The sequence below is a fragment of the Chrysochloris asiatica genome, unplaced genomic scaffold, assembly GCF_000296735.1.
Source record: "Chrysochloris asiatica unplaced genomic scaffold, ChrAsi1.0 scaffold00261, whole genome shotgun sequence".
In the NCBI taxonomy this organism is placed as follows: domain Eukaryota; kingdom Metazoa; phylum Chordata; class Mammalia; order Afrosoricida; family Chrysochloridae; genus Chrysochloris; species Chrysochloris asiatica.
The window spans coordinates 208,730-231,982 of record NW_006408779.1 but is presented as its reverse complement, the minus strand read 5'-3'; the positions used below and the strand labels follow the sequence as shown (position 1 = coordinate 231,982).

The 23,253-nt window shown below is 47.6% G+C and overlaps 1 protein-coding gene across 1 annotated transcript in view; it reads right to left on the bottom strand.

Annotated features, from left to right (window-relative positions):
* The window catches only part of GLT1D1 (glycosyltransferase 1 domain containing 1), a 109,027-nt gene that overhangs the window by 36,064 nt on the left and 49,710 nt on the right, over positions 1-23,253 (bottom strand). The window contains exons 6-10 of the mRNA XM_006874078.1: positions 22,985-23,041; positions 12,533-12,628; positions 11,589-11,638; positions 1,719-1,762; positions 1,094-1,214 (exon numbers count right to left, since the gene is read on the bottom strand). Of these exons, the coding sequence (XP_006874140.1) occupies positions 1,094-1,214; positions 1,719-1,762; positions 11,589-11,638; positions 12,533-12,628; positions 22,985-23,041 (368 nt within the window). The remainder of the gene's footprint in view (positions 1-1,093; positions 1,215-1,718; positions 1,763-11,588; positions 11,639-12,532; positions 12,629-22,984; positions 23,042-23,253) is intronic.

Sequence of the window (23,253 nt, the reverse complement as noted above, 5' to 3'; positions counted from 1 at the left end):
ATCAGACAGAGTTCCACTGTTAGTCATTAGATTTCCAGTGACTAAATATTTGGAAGTAATACATCTCTCCTTCTTCCTAGTCTGTCTTCCCCTGGAAACTCAGCTGAAACCTGTCCCCCATGGGTGACCCTGCTGGTGTTTAAAATACACATGGCATAGCTGCTTCCAGAATCACAGCAACATGGAAGCCACCACATATGACAAACTGACAGATGAGTGGCGGCCATATATACATAAATATGTATCTATTTACATACAGAGGGACAATCAACTCCTGGTTGTGTGTAAGGAGGAGCACTTTTAAACCCTGTAACAAGAGTGACAGGCATAGGCCTTGTGACTGTGAAAAAAGCTAAGGACCCAAACGCTCTCACAGTCCACATTAAGGACATGTACGTGAGCACACACCTGTGGCACGTCCACACACTCAGGCTGACGAGCCTACTCTCCCCTCCCCTTAGTGCCCCTGCCCCCAGCCCATTGTCTTTGCTTGGCTAAATGACCCGGCCTGTGTCTGCTATCAGGCCTCTGCTAAACCTTGGGAGCACAGAAAGATGCCGAAGCAATCAGGAACAAGGGGGCGCTGGAAAGCTAAGGAACCCTGGTAGCCCAGTACATTAAGCACCAAACTGCTAGCTGCAAGGTTGGGGAGAAAGATAAGGATGTCTTTTTCCATAAAGCTTTACAGCCTCGGAAACCCTAAGGAGCTCTCCTGCTCTGTCCCTGAGGTCACTGTGGGCCGACAACCCCGTGACAGCAGTGAGTGTGGGTGGGAAAGCACACCTTCATCCCACTTCCTGTCCCCACCTTTCACGCTCCCCAGTGTCCTTCACAGACCCGTGCAGGCCCAGAGGCATGGACATCCCAATTTATGTCCTTTTGTATCTGCCAAGAGAAATTAATTAAGCGAGATGTTAAATATTTTAAGTCCCAGTTAGAACTTCAAAACGATGTTGGAGGTCTCCAGGCCCGGCAGCTTTGAAATGGGCGGAACTCTACTGACAAGGGCTTCGCCTCCTGGGGGAGGCCAAAGTGAGACGTACGGCCTCATGCTAGGGGCGTGGCCACACCCCGACGCTCGGGGACGTCATACCTCCAGGAGGGCGGCCGACATGCCCTCGGAGACAGAGCTGTTAACCACCGCGAAGCAGTTCTTGACCACGGCGTGGAGGTCTTCTCGGGGCATCTCTCCGACCAGTCGGACCCCGGCGCTCCTGGAACGACAGGGACAGCAGCCGCAGCTCAAGGAACATGATGGGTAAAGGCTCCATGGAGGGGACGAGGGTCTCTTCTTTGTGAGGAAATGCACAAGACAGGGGGCGGCCGAGCTACACGTGTCGGGTGGCGGTGACAGGCGGGGAACGAGGGCTCCACCGCGGGGCCTGTAGATGGACAGACGTCGTTCCGGGCCCGACACGCGGCGCCCGAGGGCTGTGGGCCCGTCTCCTAGGTACATGGGCGGCACACAGGGTCACTGCCCGGGGTCACCGCCTAGGGACGCCGCCCCTTCCTCCCTCTATTGGGACCCCGGCGGCACGGGAGAACCCTGAAGCACGGCGGTGCTCCACTCAGTGCTGTCGGGTTTGTGAATCAGCGCTGGCTCTACGGCTGTGGGTTTGGTTTTGGGCTTTGGTCCCTAGGGCCACAGGGAGGCTGAGGACACCTGATGGCCACTCCCACTTCCGCTCTGCGAATCTGCAGTTCTTTCTTCCTCCTACCTTCTCACTTTGTCCTTTACTTCCCGTGTGAACACTGGATCGACCTGGAGAGAGACAGAACAAGACTAAGGAAACCCGACAGGGGGCCAAGTCCCCAGAGGTCAGCAGGTGGCGCCACAGACCCAGGCCCGCACCCCCAAATGAGAAATGCCAGTCTTTCCTGTGGCCAGCTGTTCAGATCAGGAGCGCACTAATTCTGAACCAGGGAAAGAGAGAAAAGAGCGCTAAGGATGGAGAGGACCTGCCCGTCTACTGTGGGAACCAGCGATGCCGGTGCAGGGAGGAGCCCCAGAGCCACCGCCGAGGAAGGTGCAGTTCAGCCTCCGGGCAGTGAGTCCAGCTCTGAGCCACTCAAAGACAGCATCACTGAGAAATACATTCTATTATTAGCAAAGAGTTTTTCTGAAATCAGGGTTTAGAAGTCAACTGCACACTGAGCAATTTGCGTGCAAATTGTCAAATGGGAACCTAATTTGCTCTGTAAACTTTCACCAAGAACTCAGTAAAATATTATTAAAAAAGAAAAAAGCCAAGTGTGTGTAATATTCATTGTAACCACTACAAGAGAAAATATATTTAAAAGGGGAAAAAAAAAACCAACAGACACAAAAGGAAAGCAGCTGGGAACCAAAAAGACTATACCTCCAATAAACCATTACAACACAGAACCAATCAGTGCTAAAGGACACACAAAAGCCTTAACACACCAAACTAAACGCTAGAATGGCAGCAAGATGTCAGTGCTTGTCAGTGATCACAGTGATTGTAAATGCACAGGAGGAATTTTCAAAAGCAAAACATAATGAATTCTATACTGTTTAAAAAGACAAGCCTTAAACTTAAGGTCACACATAGGCTGAAAGTGAAAGGATGGGGGTAGGGGGGAAATCCCACACAAATAATAATCAAAAGAGCTGGGATGACAATCTCAGAATCCGACAAAACAGACATTCAGGCAAAATCTGTCTGAAATGATAAAGATGGATGCTACATAGTAATGAAAAGGTCGGTCAAGATTGAAAATCATAAATGAACAATAGGCTTCAAAATGTTTGTGAAAATAGAACTAAAATATCATAGAACTTTTCTCACAAACTTTCCGAAACCCCATCTACATGCACCCAACATTGGGATGCCTACATCTACAAAGCGGATAGAACGGAAGGGCTAGAAGCCAGTGCTGCAATAACAGCTGCCGCACAATGATAGTCCACACTCACTGTTACCCGGCAGAGCATCGAGAGAGCTGAGCAACAATGAAATGCAAAACCCAAATGACACAATAAGCCAACTACGCTTAACCAAAATATACAATTGTTGTTAGGTGCCATCGCGTAGGTACCGACTCATAGCAACCCTATGCACAACAGAACGAAACACTGCCCGATTCTGGGCCAACCTCACAGTTGTTGCCACGCTTGAGCTCATTGATGCTGCCACTTTGCCAATCCATCTCCCTGGGGTCTTCCTCTTTTTCTCTGACCCTGCACCTTACTAAACATGGTATCCTTCTCCAGCAACTGACTGTATGTCCAAAGTATGAGAGACAAAGTTTGGCCACCATGGCCTCCAAGGGGCACTCTGGCTGCAGTTCCTCCAACACAGACCTGTTGGTTCTTTTGGCAGCCCATGGCACTTTCAATATTCTCCTCCAACACCATAACTCAAAAGCATCAATTCTTCTACGGTCTTCCTTATTCATTGTCCGGCTTTCACATGCATATAAGGTTATTGAAAATACCATGGCTTGGGTCAGGTGCACCTTAGTCCTCAAGCTGACATCTTTGCTCTTCAACACTTTAAAAAGGTCTTGTGCAGCAGATTTGCCTAATGCAATGCATCATCTGATCTCTTGACTGCTGCTTCCGTGAGTGTTGATAGTTGATCCAAAAAGAATGAGTCCTTGACAACTTCAATCTTTTCTCCGTTGATAAGAATGTTGTTTATTGGTCCAGTGGTGAGGATTTTTGTTTTCTTGACATTGAGATGTAATCCATACCGAAGGCTGTGCTCTTTGATCTTCATCAGTAAATGTTTTAAGTCCTCTTCACTTTCAGCGATCAAGGTTGTATCAGCTGCATATCGCAGGTTGTTAATGAGTCTTCCTCCAATTCTGATGCCACGTTTTTCTTCATATAATCCAGCTTCTCGGATTATTTGCTCAGCATGCAAGTTGAATAAGTATGGTGAAAGAATACCTTTATTAATTTTAAGCCATTCAGTGTTCCCGTGTTCTGTTTGAACAATTGCTGCTTGGTCCAGGTACATACCCCACCCCAAACCAGCACAGTACTGATCCTACTCCTGTGCTCAAGGGTCGTGTCCAGGATGGACCACATGTTGGGTCACAGGGAGCAAGTCCTGATAAATCTTTAAAGACTGAAATCATACTCAGTATTTTCTTCAACCCCAGCAGAGTGAAGCTAGACATCGGCAGCAGGGGAAAAACTGCAAATAGATTCGGCCTGCTCCTTGAAAACAAGGACAGCAGGACTTAAGCCCGCTGACCCTGGACTCATCAAGAGGAAGGACCAATCTCTAAAGGAGACATCCTGGTGGGTAAAGTAGAGGATCAGTGACAACCAGGGGCACCCGCCATGAGAATGAGTGGCCACAACAGTGAGCTCAGACAGATCAGCCACCAGGAAGGTGGCACCCAGCCACGGACACCGCTTTGTTCTGTTAGGTCACAAGTAAGGTCACCCTGAGATGGAAGGATGTAATGTCCACAGTGGACTCACACCAGCCACCATGAAGATGGCGCATTTCCCGTATGGAAGGTTACCGCCATGTGTCCGCCCTGACTGAGAATCACAGGTAAGTCCACCTCACCACCCACAGGCTGCTGAGGATGAGGATGAGGATGACGATGTGGAGGAGAGGATCGCATTTGGTTCCTCCAACTGCAAACTCAACACCACCCCTGCTACTACCGCCTCCGGGAGGCCAGGGCTCTTACCCCCCACCACAGTATTCCAACTCCACGCTGTCACCCCAGCGAACGCAATTTTAAGTTACTAGAAAAAATTGTGAACTCTGTGTAAGTGTGACACAAACTTCCAAACAGTTTCCTCTGAGATGTGGCAAGGAGGGTGCAAACACACTGTTGTAAGCATCTGAGCTAGGAATCTCACTCCCGCTCCCTGTGAGCAAGGCGGGAGACCAGAGGCGCTTTCGATTCTCACTGACACCCTATCAGCCAGCACTGTGAATTCCACAGCACAAAAACACAGGTTTAAGGAACATGGTAGTACCCCAGCAGTTTACAATGCTAACAAAGTAATGTCAGGCTTTCTGGGAACTTTACTTCTGCTTCTTAAGACAAGGAAACACTTCCTGTGTGTGCTGAGCCCCACAACTTCCAGACAAGCTATGCGGTGAAGATCTGACCCCACTGGACTGGGAATGTGACCCTTATTTATACCCCTGAGATCAAGGCATCACGTTGAAGTTAATGCAGTGACTGTGGATGTGTGAGGAGACCGAAGAAAACAATTTCTAAAAGCAGTTTCCATGAGGAAAACTCACAGCCACACAGATAAACTCCAAACCCAAACTGTCAAGTCAACTCCTACTCCTAGTGACCCTGTCCAACGGAATAGAACTGGTCCATAGGGTTCCCAAAGTGGTCATCTTCACGGGAGCCGATTGCCTCGTCCATCTCCCATGGAGCTGCTGAGGGGTGTGAACCACTAACCAATAGTTACTGTGTTGCCATTTACCACTGACTCGGCACTGTGGTCCTCTTCACGAGGACCCTGTTCCCCACAGAGAGGTTGTATAGCCCTCCCAGGACCACACAGCTAGGAGGCTGCTCTGTCAGCATCCAGATTCAGTCTGAGGTCTGGAAACCTGCCAGTGCCTGACCCACTGTGCCACCACACCAAAAAAGAACCAGACACCCCACTGCTGCAGAGTCGATTCTGCAGGACTGAGCACAGTAGACCCTTTCTGGGAGCAGACAGCCTCATCTTTCTCCACTGAGTTGCTGGTGGGCTCTACCCACTGACCTCAGTGAGCAGCCCAGCACTGAACCCACTGAGCCACCAGGGCTCCTGATTTCATCAAACAGTACAAAAAAGGTTCAGAGAGATCATGGAACCCCTACCTCCTCATTTCCCTGCCCACCATACACCCCACATCCTCTCCTCCCTCCCACCCTCTTAGTTCTGGGCCATGTTCTCCACCAGGAGTGGCACCTGCTGCCCCAAACCTACCCAACTGCTCGGGCCCAGGCTAAAACCACCCTAACCCAGCAACACCTGCTGCTCTGACGTTTTAACACTTTCTAGTAAGGAGCTCTGGTAGCGTAGTGGTTACAACTTGGGCTGTGAACCGCAAGGTCAGCAGTTCGAAACTACCAGCTGCTCCGCGGGAGAAAGATGAGGCTTTCTACTCCCGTAAAGATTTACACCCTCGGAAACCCTGTACAGGGTTGCTATGAGTCGGTTCCGACTCCACGGCACATAACAACAACAACAACAACAGCCGAGAGACTACCCCATGTGTGTCTGTCTATCATGCTGAGTGTGGCTGGGCTACTGGAAGCTACACCCCCAGGATTTCAAACACCAGCAGGGTCTTCCATGGTGGACAGATCTGATCGGGCTTCCAGAGTGAGGCAGATTAGGAAGAAAGGCCTGGCTATCTCCTTGGGGGAAATGAGGTAGTAAAAACCCTAGGACTCACAAAAGAACGCGGTCTAACGGTGCTGGGGAAGGAGAGCCCTGGGCAGAAGGCCCTCAGAATACACAGCGGCCAGAGCAATGGAGAAGCAGTAAGCAGGACAGGCAACACCGAGTTGTGTTGTGCGGGGTGACCGTGAGTGAGAGCTCCTTCAACACCAAGGAAGGGCAACACCCACCAGACACATTGTTATTGTTGTTTTTAGGTGTTGTCAAGTCAATTCTGACTCACAACAGAAGCAACCCCTGCCCGGTCCTGCGCCATCCTCACCACTGTTACGCTTGAGACCACTGACGCTGCCACTGTACCAGGCCAGCTCTGAGCTCTTCCTCTTTTTTGCTGACCCTCCACTTTACCAAACACCATGTCCTTGTCCAGGGACTGGTAGTCCTTCCTGACAACAAGTCTCATCTTCCTCATGTCTAAGAAGTAATGCGGCCAGACTTCTTCCTAAACAGATTGGTTTCTTCTGCAGGCTCCCTAGTGCTTTTTATAATATTTTCCTGCACTGTAATACAAACGCATCCATTCTTCTTTGGTCTTCCTTATTTACTGTCCAATTTTCACATGCATGTGAGATGACTGAAAAGACCATGGCTTGAGTCACGCACACCTTAGTCCTCAAACTGACATCTTTGCTCTTGAACATTTTAAGGAGGTCTTGTGCAGCTGATTTGCCCAATGCAATACATCATTTGATTTCTGACTGCTGCTTCCATGAGTGTTGATGGTGGATCTGAGCAAAATGAAATCATTGACAACTTCAATCTTTTCTCCACTGATCATGATGTCATTTATTGGCCCAGCGGTGAGGAATTTTATCTTGATGTTGAGGTGCACAACACACTGAAGGCTGTAGACTTTGATCTTCAAAGTAAGCACTTCAGAACATCAAGTCCTCTTGCCCAGACAGGGGCTGACTTATTTTTTTTTTTTTGCATTCATCCATCTCTTCTGCTTCTATGAGTCAGTTCCTCTCCGAAGTCCATGTTGTGGTTGTTGTGTGCCGTTGAGTCTGTTCTGACTCACAGCGAATCTGAAGGGTTTCTAAGGAATGACTGATGGATTTGAATAGTCAGCATTTCAGTGAGTAGTTCAGTGCTTACCCTGCAGTGCCACACTGACTCCCAAGTCCATGGCTTCTGCTAATATTTGTTAAACATAGCTTTCCCAATTCACCGTACCTTACCCTTTATCATTTCTAGTTTCCTATTTTACATTTATTTCTTTGAGGTAGGGGTAAAGATTCAAATTATCCTAAATAGTTGACTTACATAGTAAAGTTCACATCTAACAAAGACATTAGCTTCACCTGGTTTCACATGTTACTTTTCACATACAGATGTCACTTAGGAGGGTAGCTTTTAGTGGGAAATTCCCCTTTGTTTTAAACCTCACTACCAGGCTGCTGGAGTCCCGGTGTGGTGCTCTAGGATGCACACTGGACCGCGAGGTCAGTTTGAACCACAAGGTCGGAGTTCAAACTCACCAGCCACTCCTTGGAAACCCTACTTAGGGTCGCTGTGAGTTGGAACACACTTCCGCTGTCGTACTCAACTTATTTAGGGGGAAAATCAGTCAAGGGGCAGTGCCACGTTTTAGGAGACAGCTAGAATACCCTGTCGTTCAGTACCTGTACAAGCTATATACGAAGAGGCTGGTGGGTTTGAACCGCTGACCGTGTGGTAAGCAGTCTCGCAGCACACCAAGACTCCCCCAGAATGGCTAGTGTGCGCTGTAACTAAAATTGAACAGCAAGGTGCAAGCGCAAACTGCAGCCAGCTTTACTGGATTGTGGCTTCCACATCAGTTCATTTTCAAATCTCTCAGTGAAGCCAAGTGGAACAGAACACAAGATGAAGGAAAAAGGAAGGGTAGGATTTTTATTTAATGGAAGCACATGTTATGAAATTTTAAAAAGCAAAAAAGCATCGCAAGCAAGCAGAGAAAATTCCCATTTCTACCTTCCAAGCTTATTTATTCTCTAACAAAATGTATTGTTTCATCTTCGGGGCTTAAGGAGAATCATCTTCCAGCTAAAAAGTGATGATAGAAGTCATTAAGTTGTCCCGCTTGAACCCAACAGTCACAGCACACCAATTATCAGAGTGAGCAGGAGGAGGTGCCCACACCAGGCCCCAGAGGCACAAACCATGAGTGCCCCTGGGGCTGTGGAACTAGGGGTGGGCGAGGTGGCCTCTCACCCCCTGGCAAGCCACGGAGACTCCACAGGACAGAGCCAAAGTGCTCCCTGGGTTTCCGACACTGCCAACCTTTACAGAAGCTGACTGCCTCACCTGGCTCCCACACAGCGCTTAGCCCACTGTGCCACCAGGGCTCCTGATGCTACCTGTTGTTGTTAAGTACTGTGGAGTCGGTTCCAACTTGTAGCGACCCTGCACAGGGTTTCCAAGGCTGTAAATCTTTACAGGAACAGAAAGCCTCATATTTCTCCTGCGGAACAGCTAGTCGTTTCGAACAGCCGACCCTGAGGTTTGCAGCCCAATTTGTAACCCCTACGCTACCAGAGCTCCTTTATGCTACCTTAGCTACCCATTTTACAGATGGGGAACAGAGGTGCAGGAAGGTGAGGTGAGGTGCCGTGTTGGCCTGGAGGCATCCTCTGACTTGCCTGCATCTGGAGCAATGAATGAATTCATGCACCGTGGTGTGGGAGAGGGGCTGGCAGATTACAGTGATCTTGCTCTGAATTATCACCAAAAGCAGCAAACAAACATGGCACCCACCCCAGATAAAACACGGATATGGCATAAGCTGGTTTTTAGGCTTGCCTGTGAGTGTGTTCATGGATACACATACATGTACATGCAGGTGGATATGCTTTTTAAACTGGTTGATGTGAAGTGCCATCAAGTCTTTCTGACTCATAGCAACCCTCTATGGGTTTCCAAGGAGCAGTGGTGAGTTTGAACTGCCAACCTTGTATTCCAGTGCTTTTATTCCAGGACTCCATTGTTTATAAAGTCAGCAAACAAAATTTAACAAGGTGACATGCTCCAAATCCAAATGGCAGAGAAGGTGTATTTTTATTGGAAAATGAAAACTATTTCTAATTGTACAGGTAAATAGATAGACAAATAGGCAGATAGACGGATGTGATATAAGACTGTTATTATTAAGTAGATGGTAGGATATGGGTAGATAGATGAATGGATAGAGACGATCGGTACATAGATGGTAAGTAGGTAGGTAGACAGTGGAGAACCATGATGGATGGAGAGATGAATACATAGACAGGAGATAGGTATGTAGGAGGCATGCAGGTAGGCATGCAGGTAGATAGATGAATGGATAGTAATAGAAAGATGTATTGATGGACAGATGTGATCAACTGATAGAAGGATGGATAGGTGTATTAACAGTAGGTAAGGTAGGCAGGGGGTAGGCAGACAGACAGATAGATGAAGGATAGATGGATGTGATCAATACATGGAGTGATGGATGAATTGGTGGATGGATGAACAGACGGTAGGTAGGAAGTAGGTAGGCAGGCAGATAGATGATGACTGGATAGATGGGTAGACAGACAGATACACAGAGATGACTAAAGACAGGCAGGCGTGTCTCCCCTAGAAGACCACAGTGAGAAGCACATAGACCCCCTGCAGGGTTGTTAAGGAGCCTTGTTGTTAAGTGCTGGTGATATGGTTCCGCTTATCAGAATCCTATAGAGGGTTTCTCAGGTTGTAAATCTGTGTGGGAGCAGCTGGTAGGTTCTAACCCCCAACCTTGTGGTTTGCAGTCCAGTGCTTATCTTATAGAGCCACTGTGCTCCCAATTAGGGAACCTAGGGAAGCACAACCTGTTTTGAGAGCTCCACCATACTGATCCCTCATTGCCTGGTTCTTTCTCCATGCACACCGTGTGCACCCTTATCACCTGGTTCCTGCCCTGTACATACTGATAACTCATTGTCTGCTTCCTTCTCTGTGCACACTGATCCCTTATCAACTGGTTCCTTCCCTGTGCACACTGATCCCTCATCATATCTGGTTCCTTCCCCATGCATACTGATCCCTCATTGCCTGACTCCATCCCTGTGCACACTGATCCCTCATTGTCTGGTTCCTTCTCCATGCATACTGATCCCTCATTGTCTGCTTCCTTCTCCATGCATACTGATCCCTCACTGTCTGGTTCCTTCTCTGTGCACACTGATCCCTTATCACCTGGTTCCTTCCCCATGCACACTGATCCCTCATCATCTGGTTCCTTCCCCATGCACACTGATCCCTCATTGTCTGGTTCCTTCCCTGTGTACACTGATCCCTCATTGCCTAGTTCCTTCCCCCTACACACTGATCCCTCATCACCTGGTTCCTTCTCCTCTGTGCACACGGATCCCTCATTGTCTGGTTCCTTTTCTATGCACACTGATCCCAAATCACCCGGTTCCACCACCAGGACCTCTAACCCGGGCCCAGGCTTCAGTTTTGAAGAGTGCAAACAGACTTTGTTTACAATAAAGAAAAAATGGGAGACATGTGAACAAAACTCAAGATTACAAAACAGTTCAGACTTACTGGTCAAAAAGAGACTGGAGAAACCTGTAACTATGGCCCCTCAAGCAGCCTTCAGGTCTGGAACACAATTCACTCTTATGGGCCAATTTGTAGCCAAGCAGTAGACAGGAACGAACATAAGCTAGACAGCAGCATTGGTGAGGTACGCTCACAATGGACCAGCCCACTCTGCAAGACCTACAGCGCGGCACTGACCTGAGGACACACAGTTAGGACGGATGGGAAGGAGGGTGGGATGGGAACAGGAAGCACAGAGAGGAAGGGATACTACTGCTGCATGGAGGGAACGGAGAGGAAACCGGGAATATGATTTGCTGGACATTAAGCGGATGATCTGCTCTGGAAACCTTCACTCCATTCACAAGAAACAGTTTTGTTTGTAATCCTTTAGCTGTAACAGCAACATAACTTTTCATGCTAACTGCCATCGAGTCTCCAACTCAGCGATTCTGTACTGGGTTTCCTAAGCTGCAGATCTTTGCAGGAGGAGCAGCTGGTAGGTTTGAACCACCAACCTTGGGGTTTGCAGTCCAGCGCTTTTCCTATGGCCCACTGCTCAAAGGTGTCAACATAACTGATGTTAGAATGCACCCAAAGTCTGAAGGAGAGAGGAAATCAGTGCCCCAGTCACGTCACTTACTTCGGGACCAACAATGATCATGTGCACACTGGGCTCTTCTTGATGCCATTCTTGGGAGGAAAAGAAAGAAGGAAAAATGGTTGTGAGTCATGGCTGGGAACACAGACTTACCTCACACCACTGCACACCACTGCTTTCATTCATAACAAGAGCCCATGAAAATCCTATTTCATTAAAAAGCATACAGTAGACATTCCATCCATTATGCAGTTGGTTCTTTTACCTAAAACACTGGACACTGTCCAGACTTGTAATTTCTTAGAAAGCCAGGACTGACAGGCCGCCATAGCCCGGTGTGAGCTCTAGAACCTACTAAAGAAGGAGCTCTGGTAGCGTAGTGGTTACGAATCGGGCTGCGAACCTTAAGGTCAGCGGTTTGAAACTACCAGCCGCTCCGCGGGAGAATGATGAGGCTTTCTACTCCCGTAAAGATTTACACCCTCGGAAACCCTGTACAGGGTTGCTATGGGTCGGAACCGACTCGACGGCACATAACAACAACAACAAAGAGGATAGCACAGAACCGGGCTCTTTGGGTCTGTTGTGCACACACTCGCTATGAGTCAGAAGCGACTCGACGGCAGCCAACAAGAGTCTGCAGATGAAGTCATAAAATCAAATGCCAACCACATGAAACAAACTGGCATATTTCAGACAAAATTATCTCAGACTTGTAATTGTTTGATGTTTTCGTGATTGCCTCAGAGCCTAAAAGACACAGGAAAGCAGAATCTAGATAAAATATACAGCGCAGAGCTGTTACTACCATAAATTATCTTCCTGCGTTTTTTTAAAGTACAGACTTGTGGGACTGTCAGCACTTTAGAGCCAGTTGTGCCTTTGACCAAAGAAGGAGAAGGAAAGCAGACAAGTCCAACAGGGAGAAATGCAGGGACATGGAGCGAAGAGGATCCCACAGAGAAAGGAACAAGGAAGGAACTTACCTGCAAAGGCATCCACCAAGTAGAGCGGGTCCTTCACTCGTCTGAGTCCACAGATCAAGAGAAAAACGTGCAAGTTGTCAGCACCTTGGGGAATGTCTACAACACAAGAGTTGAGATATTTTACGTCGGAAGGACTGTGGGTGATGATATAGCACCAATGCCCCCACAGACACCATTCAGGGACCCCAGGCTTGTTCTTAATGCTTTCAGGGGTATGATTGCTGCGTGTATCCACCACATTAACATGATTTTCTACAACAGACACAATTGGATTTAATGATGGCTAAAAGAATGTTTCCTTTTTGAAACTAAACAAAAGGTTTGTATATTAATGTACACTTGAAAAGGCACACACACACATACCATCAAGTCAATTTCATGTTTATCAAGATAGAACTGTGCTCCACAGGGTATTCAATGAATGATGTTTCCAAAGTAAGATAGCCAGGTCTTTCTTCCAAGGCACATTTGGGTGGAACTAGACCCTCCAAGTGGAACACTTAACCATCTAAGCCATCCAGGAACACATGTATACTTCTGCACCTGAGTATGGGCCAGCCCGTGACTTCTCTTAACCAACAGAAGGAAGCGGGGGAATTTCTGGGGAGCTTGTGCTGTATACTCCTGCCATCGGGGACCTACTGCCCTACCAGGCACCGGTCAGCATCCTTGACAACGAGGCCCAGCTGAGCCCCAGATGCAATGGAGGGCCCACTGAAAGGGTCAGACCTCGGCTATTGTCAGTAGTTGAGCAAGGCCAGCTGACGGTGGGAAGCCGAGAGAAACCAATCTACCTGAGCCCAGCCAACATTGCCAATCCACAAAATCACTTAAAACTTGAGTGCTTATGACCATAAGTAACTGGACACTTATCAGACAAAATAGAAGGTCCCCACTGCCAGATACGGGCATCCCTCCACTACTGAAGCCAAACAATTCACTTTCACTGTGCTTTTTTAGAGTCTTGATTCAGAAGATAATTCATCAGAAACATTCAAAGGTACGATACCATTATAACCCTTTCATAACCTGTAGAACATCCATCATTCACGCACATATTCAGCTTCCCAGGATTCTTGGGAAGCTATAGTCCCAGTTGTAGTATGGACTTCCACCTGGTGGAGGGCTGTGGAACTGCATGAATCTGAAAACACAGCCTCACCCCACCAATCTTAGTACCCCTTGGGACGCAAGTGTTCAACGTGGTGGTGATGTGCCTCAGAGTCAATCTCGACTCATAGTGACCCTGCATAGGGTTTCCGAGTCTGTAAATCTTTAGGGGAGCAGAACGCCTCATCTTTCTCCCGCAAACCGCTGGTAGTTTCCAACTGCTGACCTTGAGATTAGCAGCCAGATTCATAACCACTACGCTACCAGAGCTCCTAGTTGTATAAAAATCCATGTTTCCTCCCCAAAACATTATTTCCTTGATTTCAGCATGGCTTCCATCACAGAAAATACACGACTGTCAACAAAAAAATCAAAGCAGGAAATAGTTCAGTCATAAACGGGTTGACACAATTACAAAACTTCACATAAAATAAGCTCTAAATAAAACCATTAAAAATGTATCCCAGCCCCTGAATTCAATGCTGATTTCATTGATATATTAATTTATAAAATATTAATTTCATTGATGTATTAATATTAATGTGTGGATTTGTTTTTAATCCTCACAATACTAAGTGTCCTTTAGAAAACAGAACCCTTGGGGACTTATGACAAAATGGCAGACAAGCCACCGAGGGCCTCTATGACAAAGACAAGGGAGATTATAAAAACAGGCACGGATAATAATCCTGGGACCCTGAAGAAAGGTTACAGAATGGATTGGGTGCTTACTCATGGCAGAAGCTGAGCACGGGCAGCAAATAACAGACGGGAGAGTGGACTGCTGGACAGATGTGGCATGGCCATCTTGAACATTTTGGAAGACATTTGGAGACAGACAAATTCACAGGGGTGCCAGAAAAGGTGCAATTATCTTGTTCCCCCCTCTGCCAGGTGACCAGGGGCATGGTCGGTCCCCTTGGCTTTGGACCCCCAGCGCAGGCCCTCATCTCTGGAAGTCTGAGGCTGTGCCAGAGCGAGGCGGGCACCAGGTGTACCTCTTTAGTATCAGGATTCAAGTGGGCTCTGCTCCAGGTCTACATCCACAGAGCCTTCAGGTCAGAAGCAGCCTCACAGGAACCTTCAGAATCAGCCACCTGGCCCTGCTGCCCTCTGGTTCTGACAGACACGGAAACCAGCAGCCTGAAGGGTCTCCACAAACTACGTCCGGAGTGGGCGCCCTGAACTAGACAACACCTAGAGTTACAGGAACTCTATGGAAACCAGCAACCTGAAGGGTCTCCACAAACTACGTCCAGAGTGGGCGCCCTGAACTAGACAACACCTAGAGTTACAGGAACTCCATCCAGGGTGGGGACTCACCCTCACATCACTGCTGCACCCACCTCCTTGTCCAGCAGGAGCCCCCAGACTTTTCTCCTCTCTGGGTCCCACAACTGCACTGGGTTTTTGTTTTTGTTGTTTTCCCCTCCTTTCCTTATTTTTGTTTGTGTATTCTTTCTTCTTCCTCCTCTCTTTCCCTTGCCGTGGTTTTTATAGTTTCTACCTCGGCTTTCATTTTTTTCTTCTCTTGTTTCTCATTTCCCTCTTCTTCTTGTTTCTTGATTTTTCTTTATTATTTGCTAGTCTTTCTCTCCTTTCATCTTCCCTTTCTGTCTTTTCAGTGCTGTTTATTTTCTTTCTTATATTTTCTCCCTGACTTTTCCCTTGTGTAGCACTATTGTCCCGTCCCTGTTTCCCCTTTTCAGTTATTGCATTCTTTTTTCTCCTTTACTTTGTTTTCTCTGTTGTTTGGTTGTTGTCTTCTTATGCGTGTATGTTGTCCTTTTACTGCAGCCGACAGGAGACAGCAGCAGAACCCCTGCAATCCCGCCACAACCGTCCCCTCTGCAGCTCCACGCACTGTGCAAAACCAATACCAGCTCTGATACCACCTGATTGATGGGAGACAGCAGTCAAAACAAGCCAAACCCTCCCTTAAAGTTAGCTCCATGAACAGAGAACGGTGCACATGTTTCCAATCTGTAACCACACGCTCCAGGAGACAATCACCAATTAAACAGAAACAGACTACACAATGTCCCAGAGACAACAGATGAGTCCAGCTCACACAAAAGAACAAGACAGAATGACTCAACAAACCACCCAAACGCTGAGTCAGAAAACATTTCTGAGGAAGACAAGGTACTGGAACTAACTGAAAAAGAATTCCAAAGAATGATACTTAGGTACCTTCAAAGGACTAATAGACTGAGGACAATAAGGAGAACACACCAAAATTTTTTTCATTTAAAAGTAAAAAACATCAAGATTGGGAGGAGATGACAAGAAGTCCCTTCAGGTGCCATATTCCTGATGTGCCTGGCGTGCCTACTCAAACACAACGGACTCCACTAAGTTCATGTGGAAATGCCATTATCTTTCATTCATTCATATTTGAAGAGGAGAGAAGGAAGAAGGCCCAGGAAAGTCTGAAAAGAGGGGGAAAGCAGAGACTCTGTACTACTGAATTCAAAAAGTACCTACAAGGTCCCAACCTAGAAAAACAGAGACAGCAGAGATGGTGGCAGAGGTAGTGGCTTGGAGAGACAGGGCAGCCGCAGGCTCTAGGATTGTGGACTGAGTAAGGTTGCGTGCCTGTGGGCAGGAGGTTGGTTTACAGAATGCGTCCTGTGGAGACTTAAATAACATCTATGTTTTATATGTGTGCATCAAATATTTATGCTTTGTACATTAATGACATGAGTTATAAATGGTGAGCCACAGGGAGGAAGTAGGAGAGCTTCTGTTGCAGGGAGGGGATTATAATTGTTGAGATGAAACAAAGCATGTAATTTACTGAATGTAAAGCTGATAATCCTGTCTGTAAACCTTCACACATTCAGAGACCATACCCAAAGAAATCACGTATTTGTATTTGAAGAACCTGCCTGGTTCTAATCAGGGAAGTTGTGTTTCCTTTTGTTGGTGTTGTTCTCGGACAAGTAGAGTTGGTGAAAATCTATTTTGTTCCTTTGCTTTGACACAGCCCGTACCTAAAAGAACTTACAATCAGGCAAAGCTGCTAAGAGGGGTCTGCACGTACCCTGTGGAAGGCTCCTTGGACAGTCCGACACTGAGGACAAAGCAATCCATGGTTCATTACACTGATTTTCAAATGGCTTTGATGGTGACGCACAAAATCAAAAACCAAATCCTTCCATCAAGTCGATTCTAAGTCATGGCAACCTTGTAGGGTGGAGCAGAATGGCCCGGAGGGTTTCCGAGGCTGTAGATCTTATGGAAGCAGAAAGTCACCTTCCTTCCATATGGATGAGCTTGTGTATTTTGAATGCCTACCTTTCAGTTAGCAGGCCAGTGCTTTAGTCACTGCATCAACAAGGCCTCCTGTGACTTGACCCATGAAGATAACCTCTACATATCTACAAGGATGAGTCAAAAATTACCCACACTCCGGTTACATAAAAACACTCGTCCACGTCCACAGCTGAGGACACCGAGTGTGCACGTGAAAAGATTCTGTCGAAGAGGAGTGATGGTGGCTTATGTGGCAAATCATGAGCAAATCAGGCATGGCTCTGCCTATGAAATCATCCATGACAGACTCGGGTTTTGGAAAGTTTGTGTGAGGGGTACCAAAACAACTCACGGAAAATCATCAATAGAAGCATTTGGACATCTGCAAACAAAATACGGACCACTACTCGAAGGAGAGTACGTTTCTTAACCAAATCATTACTGGTGACGAGACATGGACTCATCCTGATGAGCCTGAGAGTAAATAGCAGAGCGTGGAATAGAAACATCCTCAATCTCTGACCAAGGAAAAGTTCAAAAGTCATCAGCTGGAAAATTGATGCTTATGGTTTTCTGGGATTCTCAAGGCCAGTATTGGAACACTATCGGTAAAAATGTTCATCAACAGTGACCATTACAGTGAGATGCTCACTGAAGAGCTGAAGCCTAAACTTCGGATTAAAATGCAGAGGACCGCTATCCAAGGGCATTGTGACCTTTCATGACAACTCACATCCGCACACCTCTGTCCACACTGTTGCCACTCTGCAAAAACTTCATTTTGAGGTGTGAAAGCATCCTCCCTGTAGTCCTGATCTTTCTCCATCAGACTTTCACGTGGTTTGGTCCCCTGAAGGCAGCTGTTCGAGGACTAAGATTCCCCTCTGATGAAGAAGTGAAGATAGTGGTGCATTCATGGCTCACAGCTCAGCCTAAATCTGACCTTAATAAGGGAATCCAAAAGCTTGTTGACAGACAGACAGATAAAGTGTAATAGAAAAGCACGGAGATTATGTTAAAAAATGACATATTTGTCTTTTCTAAAATTTGACTAAAAATAATTCCCATAGCCAGAATGCAGTTAATTTTTGACTCACCCTCATATATATTTAGGTGCTGTGATGTTCTCACTCCAGTATGGGGATGTGCTGACCCGTGATCTCTAAGACCCTGGAAGGAAGCTGGGTGGGCCCCAGACCTCCTGGTCTCTGCCCATCTTCAAGAGTGACACATGAGCTGCAGTAGACTGGGGCATTTAGGGCCAAACAAGAGTGTGAAAGGGTGAAACCCCCTGAGCTCTTCGAGAATTTTAACTGTGGAGACAGCATTTTGGCTGTAATCGCTTGTGTGCCCTTCCCACGTACAGAAATCCCATTTTCAGCTCAGTCAGGTGATGGTGGGGCTGGAGCGCTCTCCGCGGACCACTGGTGTGTCAGACACCGATGGTACTGGCCAGGGTTAGGTGAGCACTGCGCTTGCTTGTGGGTTTTCAGAAAGAACATAGCCGACTGGCCCACTGAGATGAGGAGTGCTGGCAAGGGCCCGACTGACTTCTGTGAGAGTCTCATTTCCTCATTCAGGGCTCAAGGCTGCATCTCCTTCTCCTGACTTCACTTCTAACATCGCTTAGAACCCACCGCTCACAGGTTCACACCCGTCTGTGTCTTCCTGGTCTCACCACATCCTGCAGGGCGATATTTTGGCTCTCAAAACAAAATGTGCTCTCTCATGGTCTGGCACCCTCCAGCTGAGCTCCAGTTGCCGAATCTTCTGATGCGACTGAACACCCACCCCACACACCCAGACAATTTCACTCCCTCAGCCACATTCTCTTCTAGTGTGTCTCCTGAGGGTTACTACAAGGAGAGAAACCATCAAGAACTTCCACTGGACCTGTGGATATTAGCCAAAAAAAAAACCCACATTAACTGGCAATTTCGTGAGTACAAAACTGAAAAACCAAACCTGCCATCAAGTTACTTCCGACTCATAGCAACCCTGTATAGCGTTTCCAAGACTAAATCTTTACAGGCACAGACAGCCGCAGCTTCTCTGCCACACAGCCACTGACCCGGTGGTTCCTGGTGACATTCATTTCGCACAGGAGAAACAAGAGTTTTCCTAGGACAACCCAGGAAGGAAAGATCCTAGTGTGAGTTACCACAACAGAGTTGAAAGAAGGAAGGCAGAAGAGAAAAACAGACATAGAAATGAGATAAAATGGAAAACAGAAACACAAAAGGGAGGGACCACCTCAGTTTCAGCTTTCAAAGTTTTGGGATTTGGTAGCCTGGAAGGAACTGGTAACTTGGGCATGTGGGCCACAGGCCCGGAGAGTAAACTTTACACTGAATTATACCAACCTTCAGCATCCAGGAGGGTCAGTCAAAAGGATTACCACAACATTATCAAAACCTTTATGAAACAAAAACCATCAAATGTGAAGTTATTGTCTCTCGGCATCTCCTTATCTGGGCCTGGGCACTTCGAAGGCACTGGCCACGGTTAGGCAAGCCTGACCTTTCCGGAAGAACTCTGCCCTCCTCAATTGATACCACACCAAAATGGCTTTATGGCATCCTTGAGGGACACAAACCGTGTTCCTTTTCACTGTTTTTTGAGTCTTGGGAACAAAAGGAAGTCTGAAGAGACATGATCAGGGCTGTAGGGTGCGTGGGGTACGGCCTCCCAGCCAACCTGTCATGGGACAGCCCTTGCTACCCTCAAACAATGAAGAAGTACTCTGTCATGATGGGAAAAGCGAGTTTCCTAGGACTAGCCTGGGGAAGACAAATGCTACAGTCCAAGTATTATACTACAGTGTAGTTTTTCTTGCCTATGTATTTTCCATGTTCTTAACTTCTTCCTAGTAAGTCCCCATGATCACCCTATGTCCTTAGAGAATATCTCATGATGTCCCCTGGGAATCTCCAAATACAGTCACCCTAACCTACTGAGCTGAGCTCTCTGCCTTGAATGAAACTGACCCTACAAATCCCCTGGGGAGCCACTGTTTTGACTGGACTTCTTTAGTGAAGGCCCCTAAAGAGACAAAGACAAGAGTGTTACTGAGAGCATGAGTCTGCAGCCGTCCACTCATCACAGAGACCTGTTTCAAAACATCTAGTTTGGAATAAACCCATGCATGTATAAACTGGAACCCTAGTAGCAATACTTTTTGACTCACCCTCTTATGTAGTAATGAAAACAAAAACCAATGGCAAGTAACTAGTTTGATACATATATGTGTGTGTGTGTGTATATATATATATATATGTGTGTGTGTTGTTAAGTGCCAAGTCCATTCTGACCCATAGCGACCCCGTACACGGTTTACAAGGCTGTAAATCTTTACGGGAGCAGAAAGCCTTATCTTTCTCCCGCGGAGCCGCTGGTAGTTTTGAACTGCTAACCTTAAGGTTCACAGCCCGATTCGTAACCACTACGCTATCAGAGCTCATATATATATACACATACACACACATACTGATTGGAAAGTAATGATATTGTTTCTTTGATTTAGTGAGTTTGTCCAAACCTGGTGTCTGGCTGGCATGTTGTTAAAAGCTGTTGAGTTGGCTTCAACTCACAGCAAGCCTGACTAGGGTTTCCAAGAAGCAGCTGGTGAGTATGAACTGCTGACCTTGCGTTTAGCAGTCCATGCTGACGGTACAGCACCACACCACAACTCCCTTGGTTTAATGCTTTGCCTCTGTTAACAGGGCTTAGTGGTTAACTGGGCACTGTCAGAAAACCCACGGCAGCCTGTAAGCATTGAACGAGTGTGAAGGTGGCACCGGCACTTGGGAAGCATGGTCACTATGGACCTCAGAGCCTAGCCAGCTACACCTCCATCCCCACGGTGAGCTGAGGGAGGCGCTTCCCAAACCACACCTGATCTCAATGCCGGCCAGTGGTTTGCTAGGATCAGAATGGCTTCCAGGCTTGGCCTCCTAAGAACACCACTAGCGCTCTGCACTGTATTTGCCATATCTTCCTTCGTCACTGAGGCCCAAAGTGGAACCGACACTTCACAACTCGGCTTTCAAACACTCCGCAGGCCAGGGGAAGACAGAGCGGCCGAGGATGACAGTCCATCTCTAGGGCCTGAAACTAACGACCGCACAGACGAGAACAGACCTGGGAGCGTAAAGGCCTGAGACGCAGATTAATCTCCCCCCACCCTGCTGTTGTTCCCTCACAGCCCAGGGTCACTGCACCCCAATGTCCTGGACACCTCTACAGTGTCCAACTGCACACATCGCTACTAGACTCCATCCAAGTAGAGCTCCAGAAAAAACGTTTTCTAAGGGGGTTCTCCAAGTATCCCCCCCAAAGGAAGACCAGTGTGCTTATGGACCACGGCATGACACACCATTCCTCCCGGATCCTCTAACCTCACCTGCGCTGTATACAGGTATGTGCTGGGAAGACAGAATAACCTCGCAGCAGGCATCTCCAGTGGACCCCTGGTGGATAAAGTGACCGGGTCTGTGTTCGTTTGTAGAGCGGAGAATTGCTACGCTGTTGCCGCCAAGACTGATGGGTACATGTTGCAAATTATTTCTAATAAAACGCTTGGAAATTTTCCTTTGCAAGAAAACCCAACGTTGACAATTCACATGTGACAAGAGTTCTGTGTGGCATTTCTGCAGCGGAAACAAGCCTGGGGTGCCCTCCATTTTCTAAGCACAAGGGAGTGGGGTTTGCGATTTTCAGTCTCTACACTGAAGGAGCACTGTTGGCACCGTGGCTTAGTAACCTAAAGGTCAGGGGTTTGAAGCCACCAGCCGTCCTGCAGGATAAAGAGGAGGAGGTCTGCTCAAGGCAGCTCAGCTCATCCTACAGGGAGGCCAGGAGGCGGAACCGACTGACTCCAGGCCAGAGCAGGACCTCTCCTGTGTGGCATTCGTTCTTTAGCAAGGATCCCCAGTGCCGCAATGGTTAGAAGCTCGACTCCTAACTGAAAAGCTAGCGGTTCAAACCCACCAGCCACTCCTCAGGAGAAAGACGTGACAATGGGCTCTCATAAAGATTAGCGTTAGCCTTGGAACCCTAAGAGGCAGTTCTCCATGGGTTAACGCTGCACTGGAGCTGACCTGGCGGCACCCACCGGAACTCCTGGGCTGGGCAGCCTGTCCACCAGTTATAAACCAGTACAACCAGTCTGAACAAGAATCTCATTGTTGTTTTCATTTGCAATGCTGAGTCCTGGTGTAGCATTGTGGGATAATGCACTAGACCACAAGGTCCATTTGAACCACAAGATTGGTGGCTCAACCTCACCAGTTGCTTTTGGAAACCCTATACAGGTTCGCTATGTGTTGGGACTGACTCCATGGCACTTAACAACAAGAAGAAGCAAATTTTGACTTTCAGTTTTCTAAGCACATTGGACTCCCGGTGTGGCACTGTGAAAGCAGTACTGGACTGCAAAGTCAGTTTGAACTGCAAGGTTGGCGGTTCAAACCCACCAGCTGCTTCTCAGAAACCCTATGCAGGGTCACTATGCATCAGAACCAACTCAAAGGCATAAAGCATCATACAACAAAGCAGATAGAGATCTTCATAGGTTGATGCTGTCCTTTGGTGAGGGTCACTGACTGCATTTTTGACTTGTACCAATTCACACATCGTACAGTGTATGTCACAGCCTTTTCCCACTTCCTCCTGGGTCTCCTGTTTCCTTCCATCCTTTCCTGTCCCTTCCTGTCTTCTGGGCTTTCTCCCTTTTGATCTTCAGTGTGTGTGTGTTGGGGGTAGGGGTGGGTTACCCCAGTATTCCTGCTCACCTTACAGGCCTGTGAAAGTTGGCTCATGGGGGGAGTTCCATTCCAGACCCAAAGGGTGACTAAGAGTCACAGATTCGGGGGTTCCATCAGTGTCTACCCGACCAGCGAGCCTGATCTTGTTTATGATTTTGAATTTGGGTCCACATTTTCTTTCCATGCTCTTCAGGACCTTCTGCTGTGATTCATTTCAGAGTGCTGAACACCTCGTGCTCAGAAAGTGACCAACGAGAAGCTGACCCTGGTGGGCAGGCTGTGCTTTGGCGGAATCTCCCAGGGAGCTCCCACCGCTCACCTGCACGCTGAAGAAAAGTGTCCCAGCTAAAGGCGGTGTTAGGCACTGTTGTGATTCCTGCACCAAAGGAAAGAGGAAGAGAAAGTTTACTTTGTGAGTCCGCAGAGGTTTCTCCAGGTATTGAGTGTTGAAGCTGCAGACAGAACCACTCAGGGCTCTGAAGCCTTCACAAAATTCCCATCAATCCTTCCAGTCCCTGTGAGCCCTAACCCACCACTTCTAACCACCATCCATTCTAGGGCTGGGGCTGAAATCATTCCTGGGGCTGA